We start from the raw sequence: 27,139 nt of genomic DNA on the forward strand, positions 1-27,139 counted from the left end.
CTTGATAAATGAAAAATTTGTGGGATAAATGTGAAACATTTTTAGGATCCGAAATATTACAGCTTTTTTTAGTTCATTAGAGGTCTAGCAAAAAGAGCATCTTAAAATTCATTTAGAATTCAAAATTAATGCTAGATCCATAAATATTGTTTGATTGTGGCTTTCAGTTCATAATTGTCTTCCAGATTTTTGGAAAAATATAGATAGCCCAAAACATGTAATACAGCATTTGAATATCAAGCTTCACTTGCCTGATGCTTATGTTACATCTGAGAGTCTGGAATCAGAAGAAATGGACCGGTAATCCAAACAGTGAAATTAACATGCTAAATAAAACTCACTGGTTGAATGCTTTTAGATAGTGTTACATCTAAACCAGCAACAGTCCAGAAATAATGAAACTTAAAAATGCCTACACAAATTCAGCACAGCTTTTAATGTGTATAGAAATTGTAATACTGTGTTCAATTCCTTTATTATACCTTCTCCAGCATTTAGCAAACATAATTATAGTTCTGACTGTTTGCCTAGCTTACCAATGCAACTTTTCACACTTACCTTACAAAATATGGTCATACTAGACACACAGAGTATGTCTAGTAAGCATATCTTACATTTTAATCTTGAAATGAGTACAGACTTGCTTCTTTGATGAGCATTTCTCAATTTGATAATACCATTTATTATGACTTGGCTTCTATTTGTGTGTCCCCCATAAAGGCCTTGCTGCAAGCAGGATTATTCCCGTATCATATATATGAAAAAATTTAAGTCCTAAACACTGCTGTGCTTGCACTGTCCAATTTTTTCAAGAATGCATGGTATCTGGTAAGCATTTAGCCATGCTTAGAAGGAGATCCCCATGGATTTGAGCAGCACTTACAAATACTAAGCATTTCCATGAACAAAACTAGATTTCTGAAACTGGGAGCCCGAAAAATGAGAAATGTATCACTACTGCACACATTGTTCTAGGGTCAGATGACTTAGTCCATAATTAAATAGAAATTTTGGCAGAAGTCGATTTTCCAGAGTGACATTTCATTTTGTTTCATAATAAGCCATCCTTTTCTCTTTCCATAATCTTCTACCCTTTTCATTATGTTTTCCAAATTCAGCAGTATTTAAGTGCTTCACAACACAGCTTTGATTCCTCACCCATAATAAATGATCCATCCTTCACACTAAATGAGGCAAAACACACCTGGAAAACTAGCATACAATCAAGTTAAAATACAAAAACAAAACAAAAGACTTCTATCATGGACAACAATAATCGCATTTTCAAGCTTCTAAATGTTTTAAATTTTGTTGTCAGTTGTTTTGGGTTTCCCCCCCAAAAAAAAAGGAATCTGCAGAGAATATAGCTGTCCTGCTCTAATAAGCCTCTGCTGAGTGGACAGAATTTTGTGCTTGTTTCTCCCTTCCCGGCTGTAGGCTTGTCTCTTGCTAAAAGTGTCACAGCAACAGCAGTTAATTTAACACCCATGATATATCTTCCAATTTTTATGTGTTGTTCCAAAAGGAGAAGACACTATACACTCTTCTCAAAGATTATAGGCAAAGCAATTAATTTCCTCATAAACTCATTCTGAAAATTGACAAAATGAAACTTATTAAAATACTCATTAAAACCCCCAAATTCTTAAAAAACAAACTAAAATAACTTCCCCACAAATCAAAAACAGATACCTAATAGAGAAAAGGTCTAAAAATGTTAAATAATTACGGAAGGCATATGCAACCTTGACTAAGCACTGATATTTGTATTCAATCTTAATTATCCTTGTAACTTATTTTTTCATCTTAGTAACACATTCTGCAGGTTATTCCTTCTTTACCCTGCCCTACATCCAAACTTTATCTTTCTCCTTGTCACTCTTCATATGTAAACAGTATTGTATGTTCACAGCTCCCCTTTCACTGAAGCATCAGAAATAATTCTGTTATGCATGAAAATAGAGCTAACCCCAGCCATAATGGTTTATAGAAACCTAAGGATTTCTGCTCCATTATTAGGCCTGCCAGAAAAACATATCCAGCAAGTTAACACAAACCATTTTGTACTCAAGTTCTATTTATAAAGCAATTCTTCTACCCTAGCTACCCAGCATAATATATATTTTGTCATCATAGATACAAGTACTGCTTTCTCTCAAACAATGAAATGAAAAACAAGAGATGGCATCTTTCTCTACCACATAATACAGATGACCGAGTTTTATAACTCAAAAATTGCCAAGTTAGGAAGAGAACTTAATGTACATTAGATGCAACTATGTACAACTAAAATAATCAACCACAGAACACACCTCTGAAGTTTACTGTCGTGGTTTAACCCCAGCCAGTAACTAAGCACCACACAGCTGCTCGCTCACTCCCCCGCGGTGGGATGGGGGAAGAGAATTGGAGGAGTAAAAGTGACAAAACTCGTGGGTTGAGATAAAGACAGTTCAATAGGTAAAGCAAAAGCTGTGCACGCAAGCAAAGCAAAACAAGGAATTCATTCACTCCTCATTGCCAGGCAGGTGTTCAGCCACCTCCAGGAAAGCAGGGCTCCATCACGTGTAATGGTTACTTGGGAAGATGAACGCCATCACTCCGAACGTGTCCCCCAGCTTTTATTGCTGAGCATGACGTCATATGGTGTGGAATATCCCTTTGGTCAGTTGGGGTCAGCTGTCCTGGCTGTGTCCCCTCCCAGCTTCTTGTGCACCCCCAGCCTACTCACTGGTGGGGTGGTGTGAGAAGCAGAAAAGGCCTTGACTCTGTGTAAGCACTGCTTAGCAGTAACTAAACCATCCCTGTGTTATCAACACTATTTTCAGCACAAATCCAAATCATATAGCTACTATGAAGAAAATTAACTCTATCCCAGCCAAAACCAGCACCTTTACCAAGGTTATAAATATACAATTTACAAATACAAATACAAAAAATAGACAATTAGGTATTTTAAAACCGGAATTCAAGAGATCATTGAGGTTAAAAATAAATAAATAAATTTTAAAAACCCCACCAAAACACAACTCTCAATTCATATTCCCTACTCAATGTATTTATCTTTTCTTGTTTGACAAAAGAACAACAAAATAAAATCTTTTCCTCTGCTACAAATTCAAATAAAATGGGAACTATTTCATCATGCTTTGAAGAAGGCTTATTAAACGTAGTGTTCATAACCTTCAACAGTATGATACATCTGAAAAAAATATTCATCCCAATTCTCTACACAGCAACATTTATCATTCAGTGGAAAAAACCCCGCTTTTAGTTCAAATATCATCACATTACCTCACTGAGTTAGATTCAGATTGCTAACTTTCTGAAAAATTACTTTATGGACACAGCAATAGCTCAAACTGAAACTAGTTTTGGAATCATAAATCCTCTTACCTTCATCCCTCATTCTATAATCAAAACCAGAGAAAAACACTGTATTTTTAAATTGAAACCAGTAAAAGCAATGTTGGCTAACTGAGCAAGGTGCCAAGCTGAGATAAATCAACATTTGCAATACAGGTTAAATGAAACAAACCCATTTTAGCTTCTATGTTACAACACATGTATTAGAAGAATCAGAAGGCTACAGTCTTAGTAATCTGCATAGGAGCTAAGGATTTTATCAAAAGTACTTCCAAGATGCAATAAAGATGACATTTGTTATTTTTGGTTAAGTATTTAAAATCAGAATTATTTTTCAATAAAACATATGCATTATAAAACAGTTTTACTGAAATGTAGTATTCTTCAGTGGGCTATACTTTTTTGGCTTTTAGGAAAAGATACTGTTAAAGTGTTAAAGCAAATTATATACTTCTAATATGCTTCCACATTTAAGTGTTTCACAACATTACATAAGAAGCTACTGACTTCTCATGGTTTATCAGATTATCGCAGAAAACTAGAATTAAAAGTAACTTCCTGTATAATGTTTTAAAAGAATTAACAATAGCATAGGTACTGTACATATGTCTCTTTCTATATTAATCAGTATTCCCAGTAATCACAAAACTTTAAGTTTCACCTATTAAATTCAGCAATTAGTTTGAATAGTCAAACACAGTAAGTTAAACAAGTGATGGTTAGCTACATATGCCAGAGACATCCTCACTCTTCAAAAGCACTCCTCCATGTGGACGAACCAGTAAAATAGGGTCAACCTCTAGTGGAGAAACCATCACTGCATATACTGCATAATAAAAGTAATTAACAGTAAATAGTAACTAAAAAGCATGATTCCCCCATTAATAAGAAGTTCAGTTACCTTTACCATACCTTTATCTGCTGTCTTCTAAGCATCGCAAGTTCCCTCATATCTCGGAATGGCTGTAGTAAGTACTGGTAGAGCTCCGTGGTAGCTTCTGCAAGACTACTGTAGGCTTCATCTTCCATTTGATACAGTTCAAGCAGCTCTACCATGCTTTCTGTGTTCTTATGTTTTTCCAGAAGCTGTAGAAAAAGCGCCAATTCCAGTGAACATGTTATCTTCCCTCTCCCACAAAAACATCACTCAGATAAACAAACAAACAAATCAATCTTAATCCCCATCCACATCTTAGATTTAGCCAGTCAAGTACGAGAACATATCTGATAACCTCAAAATGTGCAACACTCCTATTGATTTTTGCTTTCAAAAAATCTCTGGAAGGTAGTGAATACAAGCACAAAGACAGCACAAAAAGCAACAGTGTAAGAATCTGTAACACAGTAATCAGATATGTACTTCACACATTTCCCACTTTCGGGTGTTGGGGGGGAAAGAGTGATGCAAAAGGAGTCAAAAGAGGAGAAGTCACATTTTGATCTTTCTAGGTTTCTTGGTGTTTGGACGGATTTTTGCCTGTCTATACTTTGGACCAACACAGCCCCATTATATCAGTGCAGCTCCAGACACAGACAAGAATCTATACAAAACAGTGATCTGCATTTCTCATTATTTTGCCTTCCAGTTTATGATTTTAGCCTAGGCAGTTTAGGCATGAAATTTCAAATGCACGAAGTTTCCATTAGATTTTTTTTAAAAGGAAATTATCTAAGTATTATAAGCTTTTAAAAAATACTTAAAATAATTTATGTTTTAATTCATATAAGAAAACACAACATCAAAGTCTGTCCGCTCCTTCCTTTAGTTCTCATGAAGCTGAAAATTCATCTGTTTGTACAAATTTGCTACAAGGTATACTTGTAATTTATATGCTTGTTTTGCACCTATTTTGGTCATTTGCCTGGGCAGACCTCACATGCTGCTGGAAATCTTTTATCATTCCTAAAAAAATGTTCAACTGTTTAACAAAAACTAATCTCATACAGACATGTGGAGTACTTGATGTATGTACAAAGACAAGATTATCTGAAATTAATTCCCCTCTTATGTAATTTTCAAAGGCAAAGTCTCTTGCCCTTTGTATTACCATATCAAAAGCATATGTTCACAGTCCAGGTTTATTTAAACTTAACATAGATTAGGAACACTATGGAATAGGCATATTGCATCTTCTATCTGTTCATTCAAGTTGGATGCCAAGCCTACATGAATACTCTCAGTACACTCAACTCCATCAAGTATTATAACTGGAAGGCAAAATAGAGGGAACTGCAGATTAGAAATTGAAGCTTTGGTCAACAGTCCTTTGGTGTCCGGTTCATTTATACCCCAGGACAGTCAGGAGAATTCTTGATTACCACACTATCTATTCAGTTTGTCCCATTACATTTATATTACTATGCTGTGTTTCAGTTACCCGACTGGATAAGCAAAATTTGCTCTTTCCTCACAATGTAAAGTTTGCATCTGAAGACCCCCCCTAACCCCACCTGGGCTTCCTTTAAGCACTAAAGATTAGAGAGAGGATGCAGAGCAGAATGCAGAGAGGCTTGCAGTAGCTTTATTTTCATGTTCAGCATTAAAATGATGGTCAGATGACAAGCCAGGAAGAGCTTTCCCTCAGCAGGGCTTAGCAGAGATGAAAGGTCTGGGAGAGATGGTCTAGAACAGATGCGACACTCCTCAGCAGCATTCGGCAATTTGCTGTATTACCTAAAAAATTACACCTAGGAAATTGCTCCTATTGCAAGGTCATTTGCTACGCCCTTCTACTCTTTTCCAGCAGCACGTAATATTTTGTGGCATTTGAGTTCTCACTGAGAGTACTGGGTAGTGGTTTGTGGCTTGCAGTCTGTAAAACTGACATTTTATGAACTTTCAGGGTTAAACACACATAACCTAACCTGCAGTTAGAGGGACAGAAGTCATCCCAAGATGCTCTTGGGTTTGAGTCCGAAGTACCTATGGATTTCATGCATTATTGCAGCCCGCTAGCTGTTTTAACCATCTAGTCTATAAAACCACCTTCTTCCTCAGCTCCTCCTGCTTGTTGCTACTGCCTAAAAACAGAGTAGTCATACTCAAGCCTTCCCCTACTTCCCCCGGGCGCAATCAGAAAACCCTCTTGCAGTCCCGAAGCTGTAATTACCCCTCTGTCAAGGTACTGAAAAAACAAACCTTTCTTCCCAAGCTACCCATTGCAAGAAGGGTCTCTATTATTAGCAGCAGCTCTACAGCACACTGTAATGTTAATTTCCTTTTAGTTGCTTAGAATATTAGTATCTTATTAAATTGTCGTGGCTTAGCTCCAGCCAGCAACTAAGCACCACGCAGCCGCTCACTCACTCCCCTCTACCCCGATGGGATGGGGGAGAGAATTGGAGGAGTAAGAGTGAGAAACACTCCTGGGTTGAGATAAGAACAGTTTAATCATTGAAATAAAGTAAAATAGTAATGATAATAATAACAATATAATAATAATATACAAAGCAAGTGATGCACAATGCAACTGCTCACCACCCGCCAACCGATACCCAGACAGTTCCCGAGCAGCAATTGCTGCCCCCTCGGCCAACCCCCTCCCCCCCCAGTTTATATACTGAGCATGACGTCATATGGTATGGAATAGCCCTTTGGTCAGTTTGGATCAACTATTCTGGCTGTGCCCCCTCCCAGTTTCTTGTGCACCTGGCAGAGCATGGGAAGCTGGAAAGTCCTTGACTAGCATAAGCACTACTTAGCAACAACTAAAACATCAGCATGTTATCAGCATTATTCTCCTACTAAATCCAAAACACAGCACTATGCCTGCTACTAGGAAGAAAATTAACACTATTCCAGCCGAAACCAGGACATAAACAAATTTCCACATTTGTTTCATCGTGAAACCCTACTATTCTACTAGGATACAAACCCTACAGGGCAACTAAAAAATTACAAAAATTAGAGAAAACTTACCAACATTGGAAGGAGAATCTTAAGTAATCTCACTCCAGAAACAGAACATACAATGGAGGTTTGTTTGTTTTTTTTTTTTTCTTTACAGACCATTCTTAAGGCCTATTTAATAGTTCTGATATTCTGGAAGACAGTCACAACTTTGCAAAAGTTGGAGTGGAAGTGCCAGGAAATTAAAGACCATTTCAATTTTATGACCATCAGTACAGTACAAAGACATCTTAAGGACACTAAAAGCAAATATCTACTTATAATTAGTTGGTTGTTCAGTGAAAATCATGTCCATCACTGGAAACAGTACAGATAAAGTAATGAATTATCACTGCATTCCTGCACATGCAGCAGATAAGTAAATGAGCATCATTTCAAGGTATTGTCCATGTCCAGTTCTATTTCGTCTGCTGCTGGGGTTACCCCAATCCTAAACCTAATCCTCAACTCCTTCAGAAATACCAAACCCCCAATAAAAAAATACAAGTGAGGGCAGGTTATTCATACAGAATATATATATTCTTAAGTTATTAACACAAGGTGAGCAGCCATTCTTCCTTCCTAAGGCAGTGATGCACACAGAGTCCATTTCCTGCGCCTAATGAAGACCTTTCTGAATGAAAATGGTCATGAAATTTCATTTAAACTACAGTGCCAGAAAAGACATAACAAAACATGAAAACTGATTTGGAAACCAAAGAGTGTCACCTTATTTGGTTTGGAGCAAAGACCAAAGAGCTATTGGATAGGGATATTCTTCAAAACAGGTAGGCAGGCTGCCAATCTGTGAGCAGTGGTTACATGCAGACTCATTACACCTACCCAACTATTAACATGATCTTCTCCAGGCTTATTCAGACAGCATTTTGGGGAAAAACTTCCGAACATTAACCTCTTATACCAAGACTGTAAACCAGCTCAAAAGCACAGTGAAATTATTTTGTCCTGTCAGATCACCATAAAATTGCTGCCTCAAATTTCACTTGGGTTAAAAATTACATGAGAGAAAGAAGAAACGGAAGAAGTGTGGGGAAAAAAAAAAGTTTTGAAAAAGAAAACCAACACGGAGAAATTATGGCATGCATCTGAAATTATAGTTACAGTATGTGCCCAGGTGGCCAACAGCATCCTGGCTTGTATCAGGAATGGTGTGGCCAGCAGGAGCAGGGAGGTGATTGTCCCCCTGTACTCGGCGCTGGTGAGGCCACACCTGGAATGCTGTGTCCAGTTTTGGGCCCCTCAATACAAGAAGGACATTGAGGTGCTGCAGCATGACCAAAGAAGGGCAACAAAGCTGGTGAAGGGTCTGGAGCACAAGTCCTGTGAGGAGTGGCTGAGGGAACTGGGGTTGTTCAGCCTGCAGAAAAGAAGGCTCAGGGCAGACCTTACCACTCTTTACAACCACCTGAAAGGAGGTTGTAGTGAGGTAGGTATTAGTCTCTTCTCCCAAGTAACAAGCAATAGGACAAGAGGAAATGGCCTCAAGTTGTGCCAGGGCAGGTTTAGATTGGATACTAGGAAAAATTTCTTCACTGAAAGGGTTGTCAAACATTGGAACAGGCTGCCCAGTGAAGTGGTTGAGTCACCATCCCTGGAGGTATTTGAAAGATGTGTAGATGTGGTGCTTAGGGACAAGGTTCAGTGGTGGACTTGGCAGTGCCAGGCTAACAGTCAGACTCGATGATCTTAAGGGTCTTTTCCAACCTACATGATTTTATATACAGTTTACAAGAATACAGAAGGGTCAGACTATTTTCTTGCACTTTCTGGAACTGATGTGATTACCGGTCACCAAGCTTTCATCAATACGGTATGGTATGAACAGAAGACTGGTAGCTTTGATGCTGCTTCCAGACAGAGCCCTGTAAGCCTGATGAAGAGCCAAGGCTGCTTTATTGCCACCAGTCCTAAAGGGGCACTGACACAGGAGACAGATAGTGCTAAGCTGGCTGCGTACAGGACCTCTCCCACCTCACTCTACAAAGCGGTCTGATGGAAGCGTTCCTGTTCTGGATCAAAGTCAGCTGAAGCATTTTTTCAGCTGGCTGCCATCCAGACAGTATTCAGACTATTGGGTAACAATAACGCTGGGTCTAGCACAGAATACAGTGAATTAATAATGCCATAAGGCAAACCAGGCCCTCCACAGACTCACAGGTAGTTTAAGTGTGTATGTTTCAATCTTCACACAGGTAGTACCTAGACGATACACTATATTAGAAACATAAAAATTCAGCTAAAACCTTTTAGTAAGATGCAGACACTGGTTAAGCTGGCCAAATGCCTAAACCAACCTAGTCCCTTAAAACCATGCAGTTTTCAAGGTGCTAGCATAAAATACATAAACAACTTTTGTGGCATGTTTTATGTCCCATTCATGATTAATTCTCAGCAGACATTCAGTGTTACTGTTCATTTACTTCAACAGTCTCAGTGTGAATTTTTTACTTTCACAATTTTTTAATTATTTAAAGAAGTGGGTGGAGGAGGGTAGAGTAATATCCTGCACAGGCCTGACTAGTACAGGCCCGACTATACCCATTGAATACTGCATTTATTTTAAGAATCATGTTTCACAGATGTTACATTGTTCACAACTAAATGAATCCATATATTTTAGGCAACTATTATGCAGATAGACTCTAACCAGCAGGAAACACATTTTTTTCAATTTAACAGCACATATATTTGAACTATATAACAAAGATTATTTCTGTCTTCAGTATTTTTTGTAAAATTATTTTGTCCATAAAGCTTTAATAGCATTATAGCGGACAGTGCAATTATGTGCGGGTTGACCTCAGTTGGGAGTGTAATCCAAAGCTTGATTTAATCAGCAGAGAGTTGAGTCTTACATTTCCTTTGCTATTATTCCCAAAACTTTCCCTGTTATTCCTATTTTATTTTGCATACTTTGTAAAAACGCTGCAATATGACACATGCCTATTTTTAGCTAAAACAGGCCATAAAGATATTTTTCAGTCTCTTCCTAAGCTTCTTCATATTTTTGGAATAATAGTAATTACAGAATACCGTACTTTCCTATGAATTTAGATTCTCGGAAGCCTGACAGTATTACTTGCCATTTCCAGGATGAATTCTAAAGATTTTTATTTGAAGCAGCATATTTAAGATCACAGGTAAAACTAAGGAAGTCATTTTCAGAGAGAAGTACAGTACTGCAGATAGACTATCTGCAGTACTCCACCCTTTCCACTGAACACAAGTCCTAAGAGTAAAATACCAAATCCTCCTGGTGCAAAAGTCTGCAATGAGCTCCAGACAATGTGTTCCAAAGAAGTAAAGCTCCAGAGTACACACATTTGGATGCAAAATTTTAGCAACTGAACTTAACACTGCAATTTCTTGTATCAGAACATGCTTAAAATTGTTTCTATTCTCTCTCTTTTTAAGCTATCTTTAAACAAACAAACAAAATTCTTGTTAAAAGCAAACACACTCCCACATGTCCTGGTAATGAGCAGGACTCTCAACTACATGAATTCTGTACTACAGGCAAACTGCTTTTCTCTTCTCTTACACGCATGATCCTGTATTTAAATGTCACCTGTTGTGGTCAAAAAAAAAAAAAAAAAAATCAAACCTTGCCATGACATTTAGCTCTCCATTTGCATGACTGCACTGCCATCAACAATCCTTACCTTTGTAGTATAAAAAGACCATATGCATTATTGTAGCAGCTGAATACCCCAGTAACGGACCAAAGCCCGACTCTCTCATACAGATCTAAAATATATTTTACTGTCAGGGGAGAAATCATTTAAGAGAATGTAAAAGATGGATACAGAGTTTGGATAGCATAAACAAATAAGATAATACCGCCCAGCATGAGAAGTGCTGGAACCAGCACTACATATGTCTAACCTCTTAAAAGAGGATACAAACAAGTGAGTTCCATATTAAACTTATTTGGAAACCACAGAGTTTATAATTAGGACATAAAGCAATCATCCACCTACTGAGTGGACAAAAAAGTCCAATTGTTTCAACCAGGCTTCTGAAGATAGGGAATTGGAAGTGCATGCTGATGCACTGCAAAGGTTATTGTCTGGATTTTGGGGAGATTTACTGAAGGGCTGTTTACAGAAGATTAATTAAATTAATTACAGATTAATTAAAACAAACAAACCAAATGCACACATAAAATACACATAACAAACAAGTTCAAAGTTTGCAGTTATTCTAAGAGACAAACAGCAAACATACATGCACACAAAACAAAACCCAAAAAAGTTACTGGGAGGTAAAACACAGGCTGTTTAAAACAAAATAGAAAGGAACACTTTAATAAGATGTATCTTCTAGGCCTCTGAAGAGCTGCTCCTATCAAGCGAGCCACATTATTCCTCCTTAAATCCTGTCTAAAACAGTCTTTTACCTGCATTCAGAGAGCCTGGGTATCTCGGTACATGTGTGCAGATGTATTGGGTTTGCATGGCAAGGTTTTGGTAGCAGGGGTCTACAGGGGTGGCTTCAGTGAGAAGATGCCAGAAGCTTCCCCTATGTCCGACAGAGCCAATGCCAGCCAGCTCCTAGACAGACTCACTGATGGCCAAGGCCGAGCCCATCAGCAACGGTGGTAGCACCTCTGGGATAACGCATTTAAGAAGGGGAATAAAACTGCTGCACAACAGCAGCTGGGAGAGTGGAGTAAGAATATGTGAGAGGAACAAGTCTGAAGACACCAAGGTCAGTGAAGAAGGAGGGGGAGGAGGTGCTCCAGGCACTGGAGCAGACGTTCCCCTGCAGCCTGGGGTGCAGACCATGGTGAGGCAGGCTGTGCCCCTGCAGCCCATGGAGGCCCACAGTGGAGCAGATATCCACCTGCAGCCCGGGGAGGACCCCACGCTGGAGCAGGGGGATGTGCCCGAAGGAGGCTGTGACCCCATGGGGAGCCTGCGCTGGAGCAGGCTCCTGGCAGGACCTGTGGACCCCATGGAGAGGAGCCCACGCCGGAGCAGGGGGATGTGCCTGAAGGAGGCTGTGACCCCGTGGGAAGCCTGCGCTGGAGCAGGCTCCTGGCAGGACCTGTGGACCCATGGAGAGAGAGGAGCCCACGCTGGAGCAGGTTTGCTGGCAGGACTTGTGACCCCATTGGGGACCCAGGCTGGAGCAGTCTGCTCCTGAAGGACTGCACCCCATGGAAGGGACCCATGCTGGAGCAGTTTGTGAAGGACTGCAGCCTGTGGGAAGGACCGACATTGGAGAAGTTCATAGAGGTCTGTCTCCTGTGGGTGGGACTCCACACTCAAGCAGGGACGAGGACGGAGCGGCAGAGACAACATGTTATAGACTGACTGCAACCCCCATTCCCTATCCCCCTGCGCTGCTTGGGGGAAGGAGGTAGAGAAATTGGGAGTGAAGTTGAGCCCCAGAAGAAGGGAGGGGTGAGGGGAAGGCATTTTTAAGATTTAGTTTTATTTCTCTATCCTACTCTGATCTGATTGGCAATACACTGAATTAATTCCCCCAAGTTGAGTCTGTTTTGCCCGTGACGGTAACTGCTGAGTGATGTCCTATCCTTACCTCGACCCACGAGCCTTTTGTTATATTTTCTCACCCCTGTTCAGCTGAGGAGGGGGAGTGATAGAGCAGCTTGGTGGGTACCTGGTGGCCAGAAGGCTAAGACCAGCACACTGCAGATTGCCTGGCCTCTTTTCACTCATATCAGTTATCTTCGTTTAGACTTAGGTTAACAGCTCCTAGGGCAGCAACAATTACTTTTCTCAATTCATTTACACTGCCTACCAAAATGCACCTCATTTCAATACACTACCTGTAATACAAGTCCGTAGAGAACTGAACTGTGTAAGAAAAACTGAAGTAGTGAGCCAAAATTGAAAGTGAGCCAAAACATTATTTCCATGTATGCATCATTACTGAACAATGCAACTTCTCTCCTCCCACCCGAAATTCTAAATAGAAATCTCAGAACTGTATGTGTATATATATAACTTGTTGGAGTATCACAAGGCTCAGGCTTAAAGCTGCCAACTCTGACAACAATGTATGGCACACCAGATCTCTTCTGAAAGCTCAAGAGGGAGATGTTAACAATTTAAAACTATGTACCTCCTTTTCTGTAAACAAGACAAGCATACATGTAACATCATGTTAAAAGTTGCTTTTATTTTAAGACGGTACTTGTCTGATCACCTTACCTTACTGTGTGATGTGGCTGTGCCACTCCTGAGTTACGCTATCATGCCAAATGAGTGCCTATAAAAACTAGGTACTTGTCTGAATTTAGCATATTACTTAGAATAGCACAGCCACAAATAAGCTACAGAAATTATAGCGAACAAGAGCTAATTGCATAGGAGTGCTTGGCTTTTTTCTGCTGTAACAAAGAAATAACTATTTACATTGTAATGTAATTTGATGAATAAAATAAATCTGTTTACTGTATTTCAAAGTTATTATGGCACTCTGGGACTTCTTCCCTTTGGAAAGGGGCAAAATAACTAAAAGATAAAGTCACTAATGAATGACTGATCAGTCGGAACATGGTAACTCTGAACAAAAAGACATCTAGGCAACACCTCACCCCGAAGGCTTGGCCAAGAGCTTATTTTACCCATGTCCTAATGAGTTCTAAGTAATTTTTTTCTGCAGGAGTCTGACTGAAAAAAAACCGCAAAGCCAGAAGACTGAGAACATACATTACATAAGTGCTCGTGCTGTGCCATAAAATACATTAACTTTCGGTCCACAGACCCTCTTCTTCTGTGCTTCTGAGCTATGCTATTAGTCAGGAAAATATATTCAAGAGCCTCAGAACTGACAACTGTCTAAATAAACTAATACGTGCATGCAATGAATACATTTACTTAGCAGGTATTACAATGCTACTCTTAAACCCCTTCTTTGTGTAAGGTTTACAATGTCAGGACACAGGCCCATCCAACTACGCACTCCACTAAAGAGCAAATGTTCTTCTATGAAAACAAAGGTGAAAATTTGATGGGAAGAAAAAAAATTTAAGAGGCATAATCAATTTCATTCTTAAGTCAGCTCATGGGAATCAATATTAGCAGCACTGAATTAGTATTCTTACCAGTTCTGCAATGCATTTGGCATCATAGCAGATATTCTCAAATGTCTGATAAATCTAATGTTAGACTTTTAAAAGTCTAATTCAAAGTGGGTAAAGCATTGTGACAATACCAGATTCAAAGCACTGGTACGGGTAAATTTACTTTTTAAAGCTGAGCTGAGCTAACGGCTTGCTCCTATTGAAAGGAGATCCCACTTTTCATCCCCGCTTCCCTCTCTTCTTCCAATTCCACCCCAGTTCCTTGTTCTTTCTGCTCTCAGGCACCCTCTTCCTCCATTGCACTGGCTTTGGTATTTCTCAGACCTTTCGACAAACTAAGTGAGCATCTGGCAGAAAGCTATTTCTGTAGTTTCTCTTGGATTAATTTACTGAGCTGAATCAGCACACCGCAAGGACAGAGAAGCACAACAGGAAGGAACACAAAGCTGAAGAGGGGAGGACAGAAAGCGACAGGATCTTCCCCTTTCAGCACTAGCAAGCTGATGATCCAGTTCTTCAGCTCCCTTCAAAAATGTGGCTGATGAACTACCTTTAAACACTGGGCAACAGCTGACAGTTAACTCAAATGGCCCTCTGCGTGATTTCTCGAGGCTTGTATAGCTCAACACTGTTTCAACCTTTACAGCACACCTTAATACAATGGTGAAACCATGGAAAGGCAGGTCTAAGAAGGAAACAGCATTACGCATGACTAAGTGCAATTTTTAAAGTTTCTAAGCTAAAATAATGGGGTTTTTTATTTAAAAGTTCAATACAACATCCAAAAAAGCCCATAGAAAGAACACATTTACAGCCCACTAATACTAACAAAAGGCTAAATAAGATATCAAGAAACTCCTGAAATCCCATATCATGCACGCTACTTTTCTTCTTACTCCAACAGCAAATATCATGTAACTAAAAAGCTATTAAATCACTTTCACAACAGCACAACATTTCAGACAAAAGCTATTTATACTGGTATCAGATGAACACAGACTTGTATTCTGTGGTGTTAGCCGTTTGGGTTGGTTTTGTTCCTGCTCTCATGGAGAAATAAAGGGAAAAGGTTACACAGTTCAGATGTTATGGAGAAATAAAACCCATGTGTGATAAAGCAGCATGATAAAACACAGTTGAAATAATGCATACCGTTTTCCTATTAATTCAGCTCTTCCAGAACAGCTCCAATATTGCAAGTACTTTGGGATTTTTTTAAACTCTTCTCACATACGGATTTTTTGCTGAATTATACTACTCTGAAGTGACAAAATGGTACCACTTAAAATTCTGACAGCTGATGATTATAAACAAATATCACATTACTGAAGGCTGAAGAATTTGGGCTCTGAAAACACAGTGCTATTTGTTTCAGAAACTTCTAAAACTGATCTACAGATTTTCTGCCTCAACAGTTTCACAACTGAATTAATACATTTGTTTTTTTCTTTTTTTTTTTTTTTTAATTTCTTTAAAACAGATATAAAGCACACAGTGTTATTTAAAGTTTTGTTTTGTTGCTTTTTTTTTTAAAAAAAAGCCCTAATCAAAATTAGTCTTATTTTAAGCATGGGGTTCAACTAGAAAACCCAGAGAGGTTCCTTGTAACATAATAATCTATGATTCTAAGTTATTGAAAAACCTTTTACAATACCCTCTTCCTAAAGTAGCTCAAAACAAGTAATGATGCAATGCTGTTATGTGAAAGGTTGTGCTACTACTAATTTTAGATGACCCACAGAAATTATCTGCAAGTCATCACAAACAAAGGCTAATTGATTATTTAAACAACATTTTTCAAAGGAAGAAAAAATCCAGTTCCCTCACACTAACAGCATAGCATTTTTTCTAAAAGAAGGTCATATAAACATTTGTCTACAAATGCATTTTGGAAAGTACTATAACAGCAGCATAAAACAAACACAAATTTCCATTTCCAATACCATTTAAGAAAGCAGAGGTACTCAATTTACCTTCAGAAAAAAACAAAAAAGCTTGCTGAATGCCTGGAAGTGTTTTATAACACCTTTCCAGGAGCCACTCATTGCCAAAAAAAGTCCACTAAGCATTCAGATTTTTCTGAATGGGTAACATCTATCTGCCCCATATGTAACAAAAAAAACCCCTAAACCCCACCCCATACATTTGATAACTTTTACTATATAAATACCTCAAACAGAAAAGAATAGATAGAAAGGAGACCCAGAGATGGGGTCTTACCAGTAAAAGGTTTTTAACTGAAAACAACCTCTGCCAAAATGTTTGCAGCTGGTGAGTGGAGTGATAGGCAGATACACCATTAGCATTCTATTTACATCTACTCTGAATGGTTCCAGATGATGATTTTCAAAAACTAGCTTGCCAGGGAAGCTCTCTTCACATTGAAACACCTTTCTGCCTATGACCAGAAGAGTTAATCCAAAAGTAAAATCTAAACTGCACAAATGAGCCTCTAATAAGGTTACTAATAATAATACTGGATACAGTTGACAAGCAAGACCTAGTAAACAAGGAGACATTTGTGGAGATGTTTCAAGTTAACATCTACCACTGTGTGTTAAAATTCTTCATGAAGTTTTCAGACAAACTAATAATGGTATGGTTTATATTTCAGGCCCAAATTCTTCAGTAAATGGAAACTGGGCAAGTTTCAACAACTAATTAAAACAAAAACACATTTCCCTTATTAATTTATACAGCTTATGACTGGAAGACACTATGAGATCATCCAATCTCCTGCCCAGCAAATTTGGACTATTTTCTTTGTTTTTATAATCCTGTTTCAAGTTATGCAAGGGCTTCAACAATTATTCTTAAAGACTAACCTGTATTCTAGCAAGTAGCACCACCAGATTGCTTGTGAAATCATACTATCACTCCCTGTAAGGGCAGAAAAATTCTTTTTTCACCATTCGTAACACATTCTTGCATGTTTGCTATTAAACCACACCGCACGTAAAGAAGGGATTTTCAGTGAACTACCCAAGATCTTTGTTCTGAACGGTTATAGTGATGTTAGTACTATGCAAGATGTATGAGTAATTCAAATAAATTGTTCCAATGTATATTAACTTTGGCTCACTTCCTCAGAAACTCTCAATCTTCTAATCCATATCAGTATACACTACATGGTTAAACCTACAGTTGCTCTTAGCCTCATAGGCCCCTTCCGCAGACCACTGTCATGCTGAACACCAGTAGCAGGACAAAATTTCTGGATGTTCAATTTTTAACAGAGGAAAATGTTTACAACAGTAGAATATTTTATTTACAAGCTTTTACTACACAGTAAATGAACAATAACTTGTGGCATATTTTAAAAATAAAGTTAATTTATTTTAACTAGGGTTTCTTTCTTTGTTTGTTTTATGGGAAAGAAAGAATAAACAATGTAAGTGGTATATTACTGGCAATTCCCGAGCACTCCAGTGGCCCAAAATTGCAAAGTAGTAGGTACCTCTATAGAATTCAATTCATGTTCATTTGCTTCTCTTGCTTTTGCATGGTACTAAAAAAATACCTTGTGGCATTATAGACTTACCTGCAGTAGAATTACAGTATCACCAAAAGTTAATAGTTGATTCTTCTCTGGAGAAAATACAGGAGCAAGAGGATTGAGCCTATTTAGAAGATACTCTTAACTGCTAAAGCAACAGGCTCAGCATCCCACAATTCCACCTTATTCCACTGCCAACCCCTATTTAGCAGATAGCAGTCTGAGCAACAGCTCATATATATACATAACACCACTGAGTTAGTTAATATGTATCTTAAGAGTATCACCATTCTCCTTTGCTTGCCTCCTAATCTATCTTCCCTCTTTCCCTAACATACTCCTTATGGCTAAGTTTTAGTCTCTTGAAAAGATAAAAAAGTTTTGCAGATGTATTTTTAGTTGGACTGAGTCCCACTGTGACTGAAGTTCTTGCCAATAATAGCAATTTCCTGGTGGACTGCAAGGACATGTTTCTACTAATATAAAAAAAGGGATCCTTAAAAGCACCTCCTCAAAGAGGAAAAATGGTAGGTGCAGCCATTTCTGAAAAACTCTGCTTTTCAGTGCCTTCTTCAGCTCTGTGGTAGCAATATTTACATATATAAAGAACAACATAAACCCCACTGATCATCTGTAAGCACTGTCTTGTCATATCACAGCAAGAAATGTGAAAGACTGTATTATTAGAAAGAATCTGCTTTCAAATTCTAAACCTGTCCATGTAGTATGTAGTACTCTCTCAGCCAGAAATGGAGGGGAAAAAAAGTTACTGTACTAAAAAGGCATCGACTTGAAGGTAGGACATTCAATTGAAGAGAGAGAAAATAATGCTGGAAAAATTGAGAAAAAAAAATGCAAGAAGACAAAGGTAAACATGAAGAAAAGACAACCCAACACCACCTCTAAAAGCTAAGAAATTAAGTGAGCTGTTAATCCCGATGAGCCTAATGGATTACAGAGTGCTTATTACATAGGTGGTACACACCTCTTCAAAATATTCTGGCATATGAAAATGCTGCAACTGCACATCAACTAGAACAACTTTATACAAAAAACAGAGGAAAGTCTACACCAGAGAAACAAAACAATTCAAATTTTGAAGGGGAATATCAAATAAAATAATCTCACCAGCAGAATACTCTCCCAACTACAAGACATAAATGGTTCCCCAATCCCAGTTCACACAGTTAAAAACAGGATATACTGCATTTTATTTCCATTTTTTTCCTCCCAGGTACTTGGATAAGAAAATGAACTATGAGACTGGCAAGCTGCTGTCTTCATTTTCTGAGAATTAAGTCTAAGCTTACTGACTAAGGGTCATGCTGAACAGTATTGCTACAGAATGTACTCTTATTTTTCATGTAAGACACAAGTTCTGTCAAGGAAGACCTAATTTTTCAAGTGAATGTCCTCTTTGTGTACATATCATTTGTACTTGTTTTGAAGAAATGTACATTATTTTAAGCATTCTGAATAAAAAAATCTAATTAACCTATGATCACAAGTCTATATAGCTCTGAAACAATGTGCTGCTACCTATAAAACAGAAATAAAAGGGAAGGGCAGTAGGAAAAAAAATAAACATTTACTCAAGAAGATCTCAAATGGAAGAAGGATAAAAGGTAAGATTTTCAGTTAAAAGGTAAATTGTTATTTTGCTTAGGACTTAGAAGGTTTTAATACACAGACTAAAGAGAGAAGCAAATACTATGGTAATATGGTCTAATGTCCTTTGAATATGGGATTCCTAGAAGCCACTTTAAAGCATGTATTTTAAAATGGTATGTAATCACATGTTAGGCTTTCAGCAACTGTGAGTCCACCATATGATTAAGCTGTTGCGTTGTCGTGGTTTAGCCCCAGCCAGCAACTAAGCACCATGCAGCCGCTCACTCACTCCCCCTACCCCGATGGGATGGGGGAGAGAATTGGAGGAGTAAGAGTGAGAAACACTCCTGGGTTGAGATAAGAACAGTTTAATCATTGAAATAAAGTAAAATAGTAATGATAATAATAACAATATAATAATGATAATAACAACAACAATATACAAAGCAGGTGATGCACAATGCAACTGCTCACCACCTGCCGACCAATACCCAGACAGCTCCCGAGCAGCAATTGCTGCTCCCTGGCCAACCCCCCCCCCCAGTTTATATACTGAGCATGACGTCATATGGTATGGAATAGCCCTTTGGTCAGTTTGGATCAACTATTCTGGCTGTGCCCCCTCCCAGTTTCTTGTGCACCTGGCAGAGCATGGGAAGCTGGAAAGTCCTTGACTAGCATGAGCAGAACTTAGCAACAACTAAAAACATCAGCGTGTTATCAGCATTCTTCTCCTACTAAATCCAAAACACAGCACTATGCCTGCTACTGGGAAGAAAATTAACTCTATCCCAGCCAAAACCAGGACATGCGTATTTAATTATCCTTGCTACTGTAAGGTCCAAGAATCTCAAGTGATATAGCCCTCTCTACCTTATTTCTGCATCTTCCAGTAGTATCAGATGTCACCATCAAGTGTTTGACTTGTAACATGCATTTATATATACAGAACACATTTCAGAAACTCACTGAAGTGCTGAAAACAAAATACCTGGGTGACAGATTTTTATTATTTGCAGAAAAGGAGAAGGGAGGGAACCACTCCACATTTAATTCCGCTTATCTGAAAATGTATTGCAGTACCCTTGCTATGGGATTTCATGCTTGCAGAATGAGTCAGGCATGAACTTCTAACGCCTAAAATGCAGAGCCTTTAAAATATTTATTAACTTAAGACTAGTTTGTAACAACCAGAAATAACTGCTAATGACTCCAGCTGCAAATTAGATAAATAAAAAGAAGATGGCTGACAAGGAAGAAAATATCCTTGGTTGGACAGCAACACAAGTACTAGCCAGCGTACTATTATCATGTGCCTCCTAAGAACTTGGGAGTCTACTTACCTGTTCTACAGGGCATGCCTTACAGCTGCTGACATATTATATTTTGGTTAGTGCTAACTTATAGTACCGGTACAGTACTTAAATAGCCTATTTACAAAGTATTTAGAAGTGAATCAAAACAGTTTTACCGGAAACAAGTGTTAGCACTACAACTAATGCGTATGTAAAAAGAAGCTTTCAAACAAAAATAGGCTGGATTTCCAGAATGCTCAGCATTCGTCTTAATGCTGCTCTATTCATGTCAATAGGAAAAAAAATCCACAGTATATCTTATTTTAATCCTGTCTGCTCCCAAAGTTAAATCTGAACCAGTGTTCTCTCCTGAGACACCTTATGTATCTTCTAAATCTAGCTATTGCAGTTAACACACAGGACCCAGTTTTCTTTGCTCCTTGCATAGAAAGATACTACAGTGGTTTTGATGGAAACACTACTGCTAGCATTTATATTCTGTATTACTGAAACACTGAATACTTTTTTGTAGTGTTTAATAATATTTAATTTTGCATTATTTACACGTTTGATGTTGAAATCTCTCTTCAAATCACACTGTGCTTAGCAGTAGATTATTGAAAAGAAACAGGTTGCCTTACCACTGGAAAACTTGCATTTTTGGTACAGCGCCCCACTATCTACTGTATACATATTTACTTTAAAGCTGAATGCATAGTCAAAGGCAAGGAAATAAAATTCTCCTAGTTACTGAGATGATCCTGAATATTCATGTTCTCTAAAATACTAGAACAAAAGAATAACCTATGGATATTATTTAGCCTTTTTGATGTAAACAAATATTTATGATTCCTAGTTTTTACTTTCACTAAAAAACAATCCAGCCACCAAGCCAGGAAACATGAAAATATTACTCTACCCTTAATTGGTTTAGTGGTGGACTTGGTAGTGTTAGGTTAATGGTTGGACTGGATGATCTTAAAGGTCTTTTCCAACCTAAATGATTCTATGATTCTATGTGACAGCACCCTTTGAAAGTAACAAATGTGAAATTCCATAATTTATAACCAAATAAGTTACTTACCAATTTCTGTGATTTGACAATCGTATTTCATCCACTGAAAACAAAAAATACTTCCCTACTAAAGCTGTGCAAGTAATTTTTAAAAATTGTATACATACTGGTTTAAGAAAAGAAAATGACAATACAGATTTCTGTCAAAAAACCTATATTTTCTTCTCATACAACTTCTCACAGTAACAAAACAGGTAAAGATTTTTATGTCAATTCTTCTTAAATTTTCTAGCCCTTTGAATCAAATGAAAATTAAGCCAACCAACTTAAGGTGAAAGTTCCGAGGGCTACTCTGGGGCTTAGTAAAATATTCCGCTATACAGGGGAAGGAGATTAAAAATATCAGTAGGTCCTCATTCCCAAGGCAGTCTTAGGCTAGCCACAGAAAATAAGATACTCTCCGAATTTCTTCAGAATGTAATCATCACTAGGAAATGTTTCTGAACTTTTCTATTAAACAATTCAAAAGAACACACACAGAACAGAAATGCACAACGGTCTTTAACAGTCTGCCTGCAGATACTGCAATTGATAGATTTTACAGACCACCAACAAACCGAAAGCAAGTCTCTGACTAGTTTTATAACTGACATTCAAGATCCTATATGCTATCATCAGCCAAATTTCGGACTGTCATGGCAATTAAGAGATATAAGGAACAGGTGCCATTAATTCAAAGATCCTGAAGTAGGCATGTAATGTAAAGATAGGCTTCCCAAACTCACAACTCACTATACAAGAGCAAGTAAAAGGATAAGGATACAATGGCACATGTTTGTTGGTGCGACTAAGCCACCAAACGCTTTTAATCATAGTTTATACTAACACCACTTTTTACTCAGCAAAACTGTGACTACGTTCAACCTTGTGCCAACACAGCATTGACGAAGAGGTATGACACCATCTTTGAGGTTACTATACTCAGAAAAATTTACAAGCATGTACACTTAGCCTAGAAAAACTCCTCCCAGGTTATATGGGGAGGAACACAGACAGGAAACTGGCAGGAACAAGAGTACAGAGAACTTTTTCTGCCTTCTAGATGCAAAGTTTAAGATTTTGGGAGTACTGGCCAAGAAGCTGGAATCCCAAATAAGGATTCATTGTCATCCTCTCTGTTGAAATAATAATATCTTTTTATCTGTTCATTAACTGATTCTGTACCATGTCTCCATTTGGAAGCTCAGACCCCTAGCTGAGTACCCGAGGAATTTTTTAAACAGGCATAAACATAATGAACAAGGGCTCCAAGCAAGTGTTTATTCATTTTCAAAAATGAGGTGGAACAATATTTACTCCTTTAGATAAAAGCTTTTACTTTAACATAAATTAAATTCCTAAGCTATTCCAGAATTAATAGTTTTATTTGAAAAAAAAAAAAAAAAGTGCTATTTCAAAACTGCAAATTATGCAGGAGAAATCAATTCCAGGTCATACGGTTCTTCTACAACTATTTTTCTTCCTCATCTTGGATCTGTTTCTACTTGCAACATTCTTCTGGCTTATTAAAGGTTTATAATTGAGACAGAGATGAAAATGCCTATTACAAAGAGCAACAATTATTAACTGCTGTGAAAATAAACTGGATTGTGTGGAACTTATGGAAGGCAACAGATGGCCAAGTAGGGGGTGCTGAAACGACAACCATGAGAGGTTTTGTTGCTCACTTTGCTTCTCCACCCCAAAGAATATAATCAACAGAAACTGCAAGCATTTCTCAAGTAATACCTAACTGCACAAAGAAATTTGTCCTAGGAAAAAAGATATATGAAATAATTATAAATTGCAAAGGCATATTTTAAAATGTTAAGCCAAGGTCCTGGAGTTCTAAACCTGCTTTTTGCACAATTTTACATTAAGGAAGACCCTCTAGATTCATTATGCTCCTGGATACCATTTCAGTTGCCAGTGCAGCTCCAACCCTTCCCATTCGACCCAAAAGTTCTTGTAAGAGGTAAAATCATTTAAAATTGCAGGAATCCAACATTCCTGCAACTAGCTAACAGGCCAAATCAGCCAACAGGCAGACTTCAAGCACAGATGGAAAAGTAAATTAAAGTGAAAGATGAAACATTAATTCAGTAGGTTCTCTTGAAAGTATGAAAAACCTTTACGTCAGAAATACCAAGCAGTACCCATCACCCATTGCTTCATTTGCTTAGAATTGCGATGACAAACAATATCAGTATTTGTTTAAAAGACAGACGTTTCCTGTGGACCAAGTAAACCACTAACAGGTAAGGAAAATAGAAACCTGAGAGCCAAAGGGGAAAGAGCAGGTCATTCTATTGGTTTCTTTTCTTAAACTTGAACTACCTTTAATTAGGGAAGTATCAATTTACGCAATTGACAGTGACAGAAGTACAGCTGTACTGACTTTAGGTACACTGCTAGATTGGTTACCATGGGAAAGGAAGGTTGTACGCAGTCAAATACGCAAACAGGCTCTGCCATTTTGTCTGCACCAAGTTCTCAACATTAATAGAGCGTAAGACGTTGTAGTTTAGAGATCTTGATGGATAAAGCTTGCATTGCCTATCGATAACCAATTTCTTTTTTGCCAACACTACTGGTGCTAACAAAACAGAAGTTGAGATTCTCCAAGAAACAAATAGTTCTTGCACAGTAATTCCGAATTAGTGTTTCCTCAAAAACACCACACGCTTTGAGTTAGGTGCCCAGTTCCCAACCTCCACACGTTTAACAGGAACTTCTCTTGTCTTGCTCAGCTACTTATTAAAACCGCTGAGCTGAAGGCTAAGTGAATCTAAGCACATGCTCCCAAGCATTCAATGCAGTTAAAGACAGAATAGGGAAGAGAATATGCTTTCACATATTCTGGACTAAAACTATTGGAGAAGACTATTAGACTAATTACCAGTTGTATACAAAAATTAATGAGGATGAATTCGGCCCTCTAAATAGCCATGAAAAGAAAAAAGAAAAATCACAATGATATATCCTAACGCAACAGTTTGGAAATAAAATTGTTCCTGACAATGCTACACTTGGATGCCCTTATCGTGATTTCATAAAACAATTTTCTCACACTCCATAACTCCAGTTACCAAGGAAAAGCTTGGCTCAAATCCTACAAAGACTCAAAACTATGCCATCAAAACACACAGCAAGCAGATACACTTATACTCCACCAAGGAACAAACATTCACCACCACATATTTTTGAACACACAACATTGGTGGAATATATGAGGGCAGCTGAAGCAGCCAAACTTGACCTATCATAACAGAATTTACATGGTGTTTGCAAAAATAAAAAATTCCATAACCTGATTCATATACATAGTTGCACCTAGGTAGATCCTGGTACATTCTGGATCAAGGCCACTCAAACATAAAAACAAATGTCCAATTCTCCTTTTTCACCGGAAAAACTTGGATCCTTATATACCTCAGCCCACAAGGATGTGAAAAAATCTCACATACTGATGCTATTAAGTTAGGAGTACCTACTCAACTACTTTAATCTCAAGAGTATGGTATGAGAAACGGAGTGTCCTGAAACATCGAAGTCTTGTCAGACACTAGCGACGGCAACACAGTAAATACCCGCTAGGACCAAACAGCCTGCTTTTTAAAATCCCAACTCTAAGAACTTACCAGCTGAACAAAAGTTGCAGTTACTCCAACTCTACTGGAAAACATCATCTCACTTTTACCAGATTCAGCACCCAGAGCCTGTAGGAACCTAAAATTTTTTGGCCCCCAGTGCCTAAATTGTACTGTCAAAATAAATACCACATGCTGCTGCTCCCATTAAACAGAAAAAATTCAGCCTCCAAGACATCCTGGTGCAAAGCAATGCAAGAACAAAAATCTGGGAGCGAGACGTTGCCAAATCCATCAGATCCTTGCTCACAAATGTCTACGTTCAATTGCACAGAAAAAAGTACTGAGCTGCACTTAGATGACTAGGGAAATCTGCACCTTCTTAAATCCTGGCCCTAGAGGCCTTGGAAAGGTTAAGCCTCATTTTCTCACTTAGATTGTCAAAGCTTTTTTTTTTTTTTTAAAAAAAAAAAAAAAAGAGAGACAGTTTTCCTGTACTTTTTTTTGTCCCATGGTTCCATCAATTCTGCAAAGGTAGAGAGGGGAGCAGCTGGAGAGAACAACTAAAGGAGATGTCACAGAGTAAGGAAAAGGTAACACTAAGGTGGAGATATCTGGACCATGCGGGTAGCCTCACCTCCTGGATTCGCCTGCGGGCCCGCTGCAGCACCTCCTCGTACCCCTTCTGTCGCAGCTCGCTCAGGCTCTCGTAATACTCTTCGGGGTCATCAGTCTCAGTGAAGAGTACCTGCGAAAGGATCTTCCAGCCGCAGGTGTCCAAGCTGTGGACCAAGTAAACTTGCAGTTTGTAGCAGAGCGCATCCATCTCCTGCTCGGATAGCTCCGGGGCTCCGAACAGCACCGTCCACATGCCCGAGGGCTCCTCGGGGAAGGCAGGCAGGTAGGGCTCCAGCTCCGAGTTCACCGAGCACAGCTGCTGGTGCACAGCCCGCAAGTCTTGGAAGGAGAAGAGGCCGGCCCAGCTGCACTCCTCCCCCGCGGGCTCCGCGTCGGGAGCGGCCGGCTCGGCTGCCTGCAGCGGCAAGGGCGACAGCGCAGCGGCCGCCTCCTCCTTCGCCAGCTCCAGCACTTCTATCTCTTCGGCAGCACCTGCCGCCTCCGGGCCCCGCTGCGGCCGCCGGGCCGGGCTGCTCTTGGCGCGCAGCGGGCTCTTCGGCAGCGCCTCGGCCGCCGCGCCCCGCTCCGGGCCCCGCGGCCCCGCCTCGGCGCGGGGATGCGAGGAGCCCCGCGGCAGGCCGGAGTCCGTGCCCCAGGCCGGGCCCCTGCGCACCGTGGGGCTGCCGGCCTTGGGGGCGGCTCTGGCCTCGGGGCCGGCGGGGCCGCCGCGGCGGAGCTCTCGGGAGCCGCTGCGCTGGCGCTGCGCCGTGCGGTTGTGGCAGGTGATGGCGAACTTGCCCTCGATCTCGTTCCAGGCCACGATGAAGACGAACTTGTGCTTCTCCCGCTCCTGGAAGGCGTGAGGCCTCACGGCCACCCAGTCGGCCTCCAGCGTTTCCTCCAGGGCGAAGGCGGACATGGCGCTGCGCGGCTCCCCACACACGCACCCCCCCCCCCCCCCCCTCGCTCCCGTCCCGTCAGCCGCCCCCGCCTGCCCCGCCGCGCGCCGGCCGGCAACGGCTCCCCGCAGCCCCGCGCGCCGCCTCACCGCCCGCCATCGGCCATCTTAGCGGCGGGGGGACGGGGAAGGCGTCGAGGGGGGAGGATGCGCTGGATCCCCGCCGGCGCGGCGAGGGAGGTGG

The 27,139-nt window shown here is 39.6% G+C and overlaps 1 protein-coding gene across 1 annotated transcript in view; it reads right to left on the reverse strand.

Annotated features, from left to right (window-relative positions):
- The window catches only part of JMY (junction mediating and regulatory protein, p53 cofactor), a 61,805-nt gene extending 34,889 nt beyond the window's left edge, over positions 1 to 26,916 (reverse strand). The window contains exons 1-2 of the mRNA XM_075726883.1: positions 26,017 to 26,916; positions 4,279 to 4,452 (exon numbers count right to left, since the gene is read on the reverse strand). Coding sequence (XP_075582998.1) covers positions 4,279 to 4,452; positions 26,017 to 26,916 — 1,074 coding nt within the window. The remainder of the gene's footprint in view (positions 1 to 4,278; positions 4,453 to 26,016) is intronic.
- Between the last annotated feature and the right edge of the window lie 223 nt (positions 26,917 to 27,139).

The sequence above is a fragment of the Pelecanus crispus genome, chromosome Z (genome assembly GCF_030463565.1).
Source record: "Pelecanus crispus isolate bPelCri1 chromosome Z, bPelCri1.pri, whole genome shotgun sequence".
Lineage (NCBI taxonomy): Eukaryota > Metazoa > Chordata > Aves > Pelecaniformes > Pelecanidae > Pelecanus > Pelecanus crispus.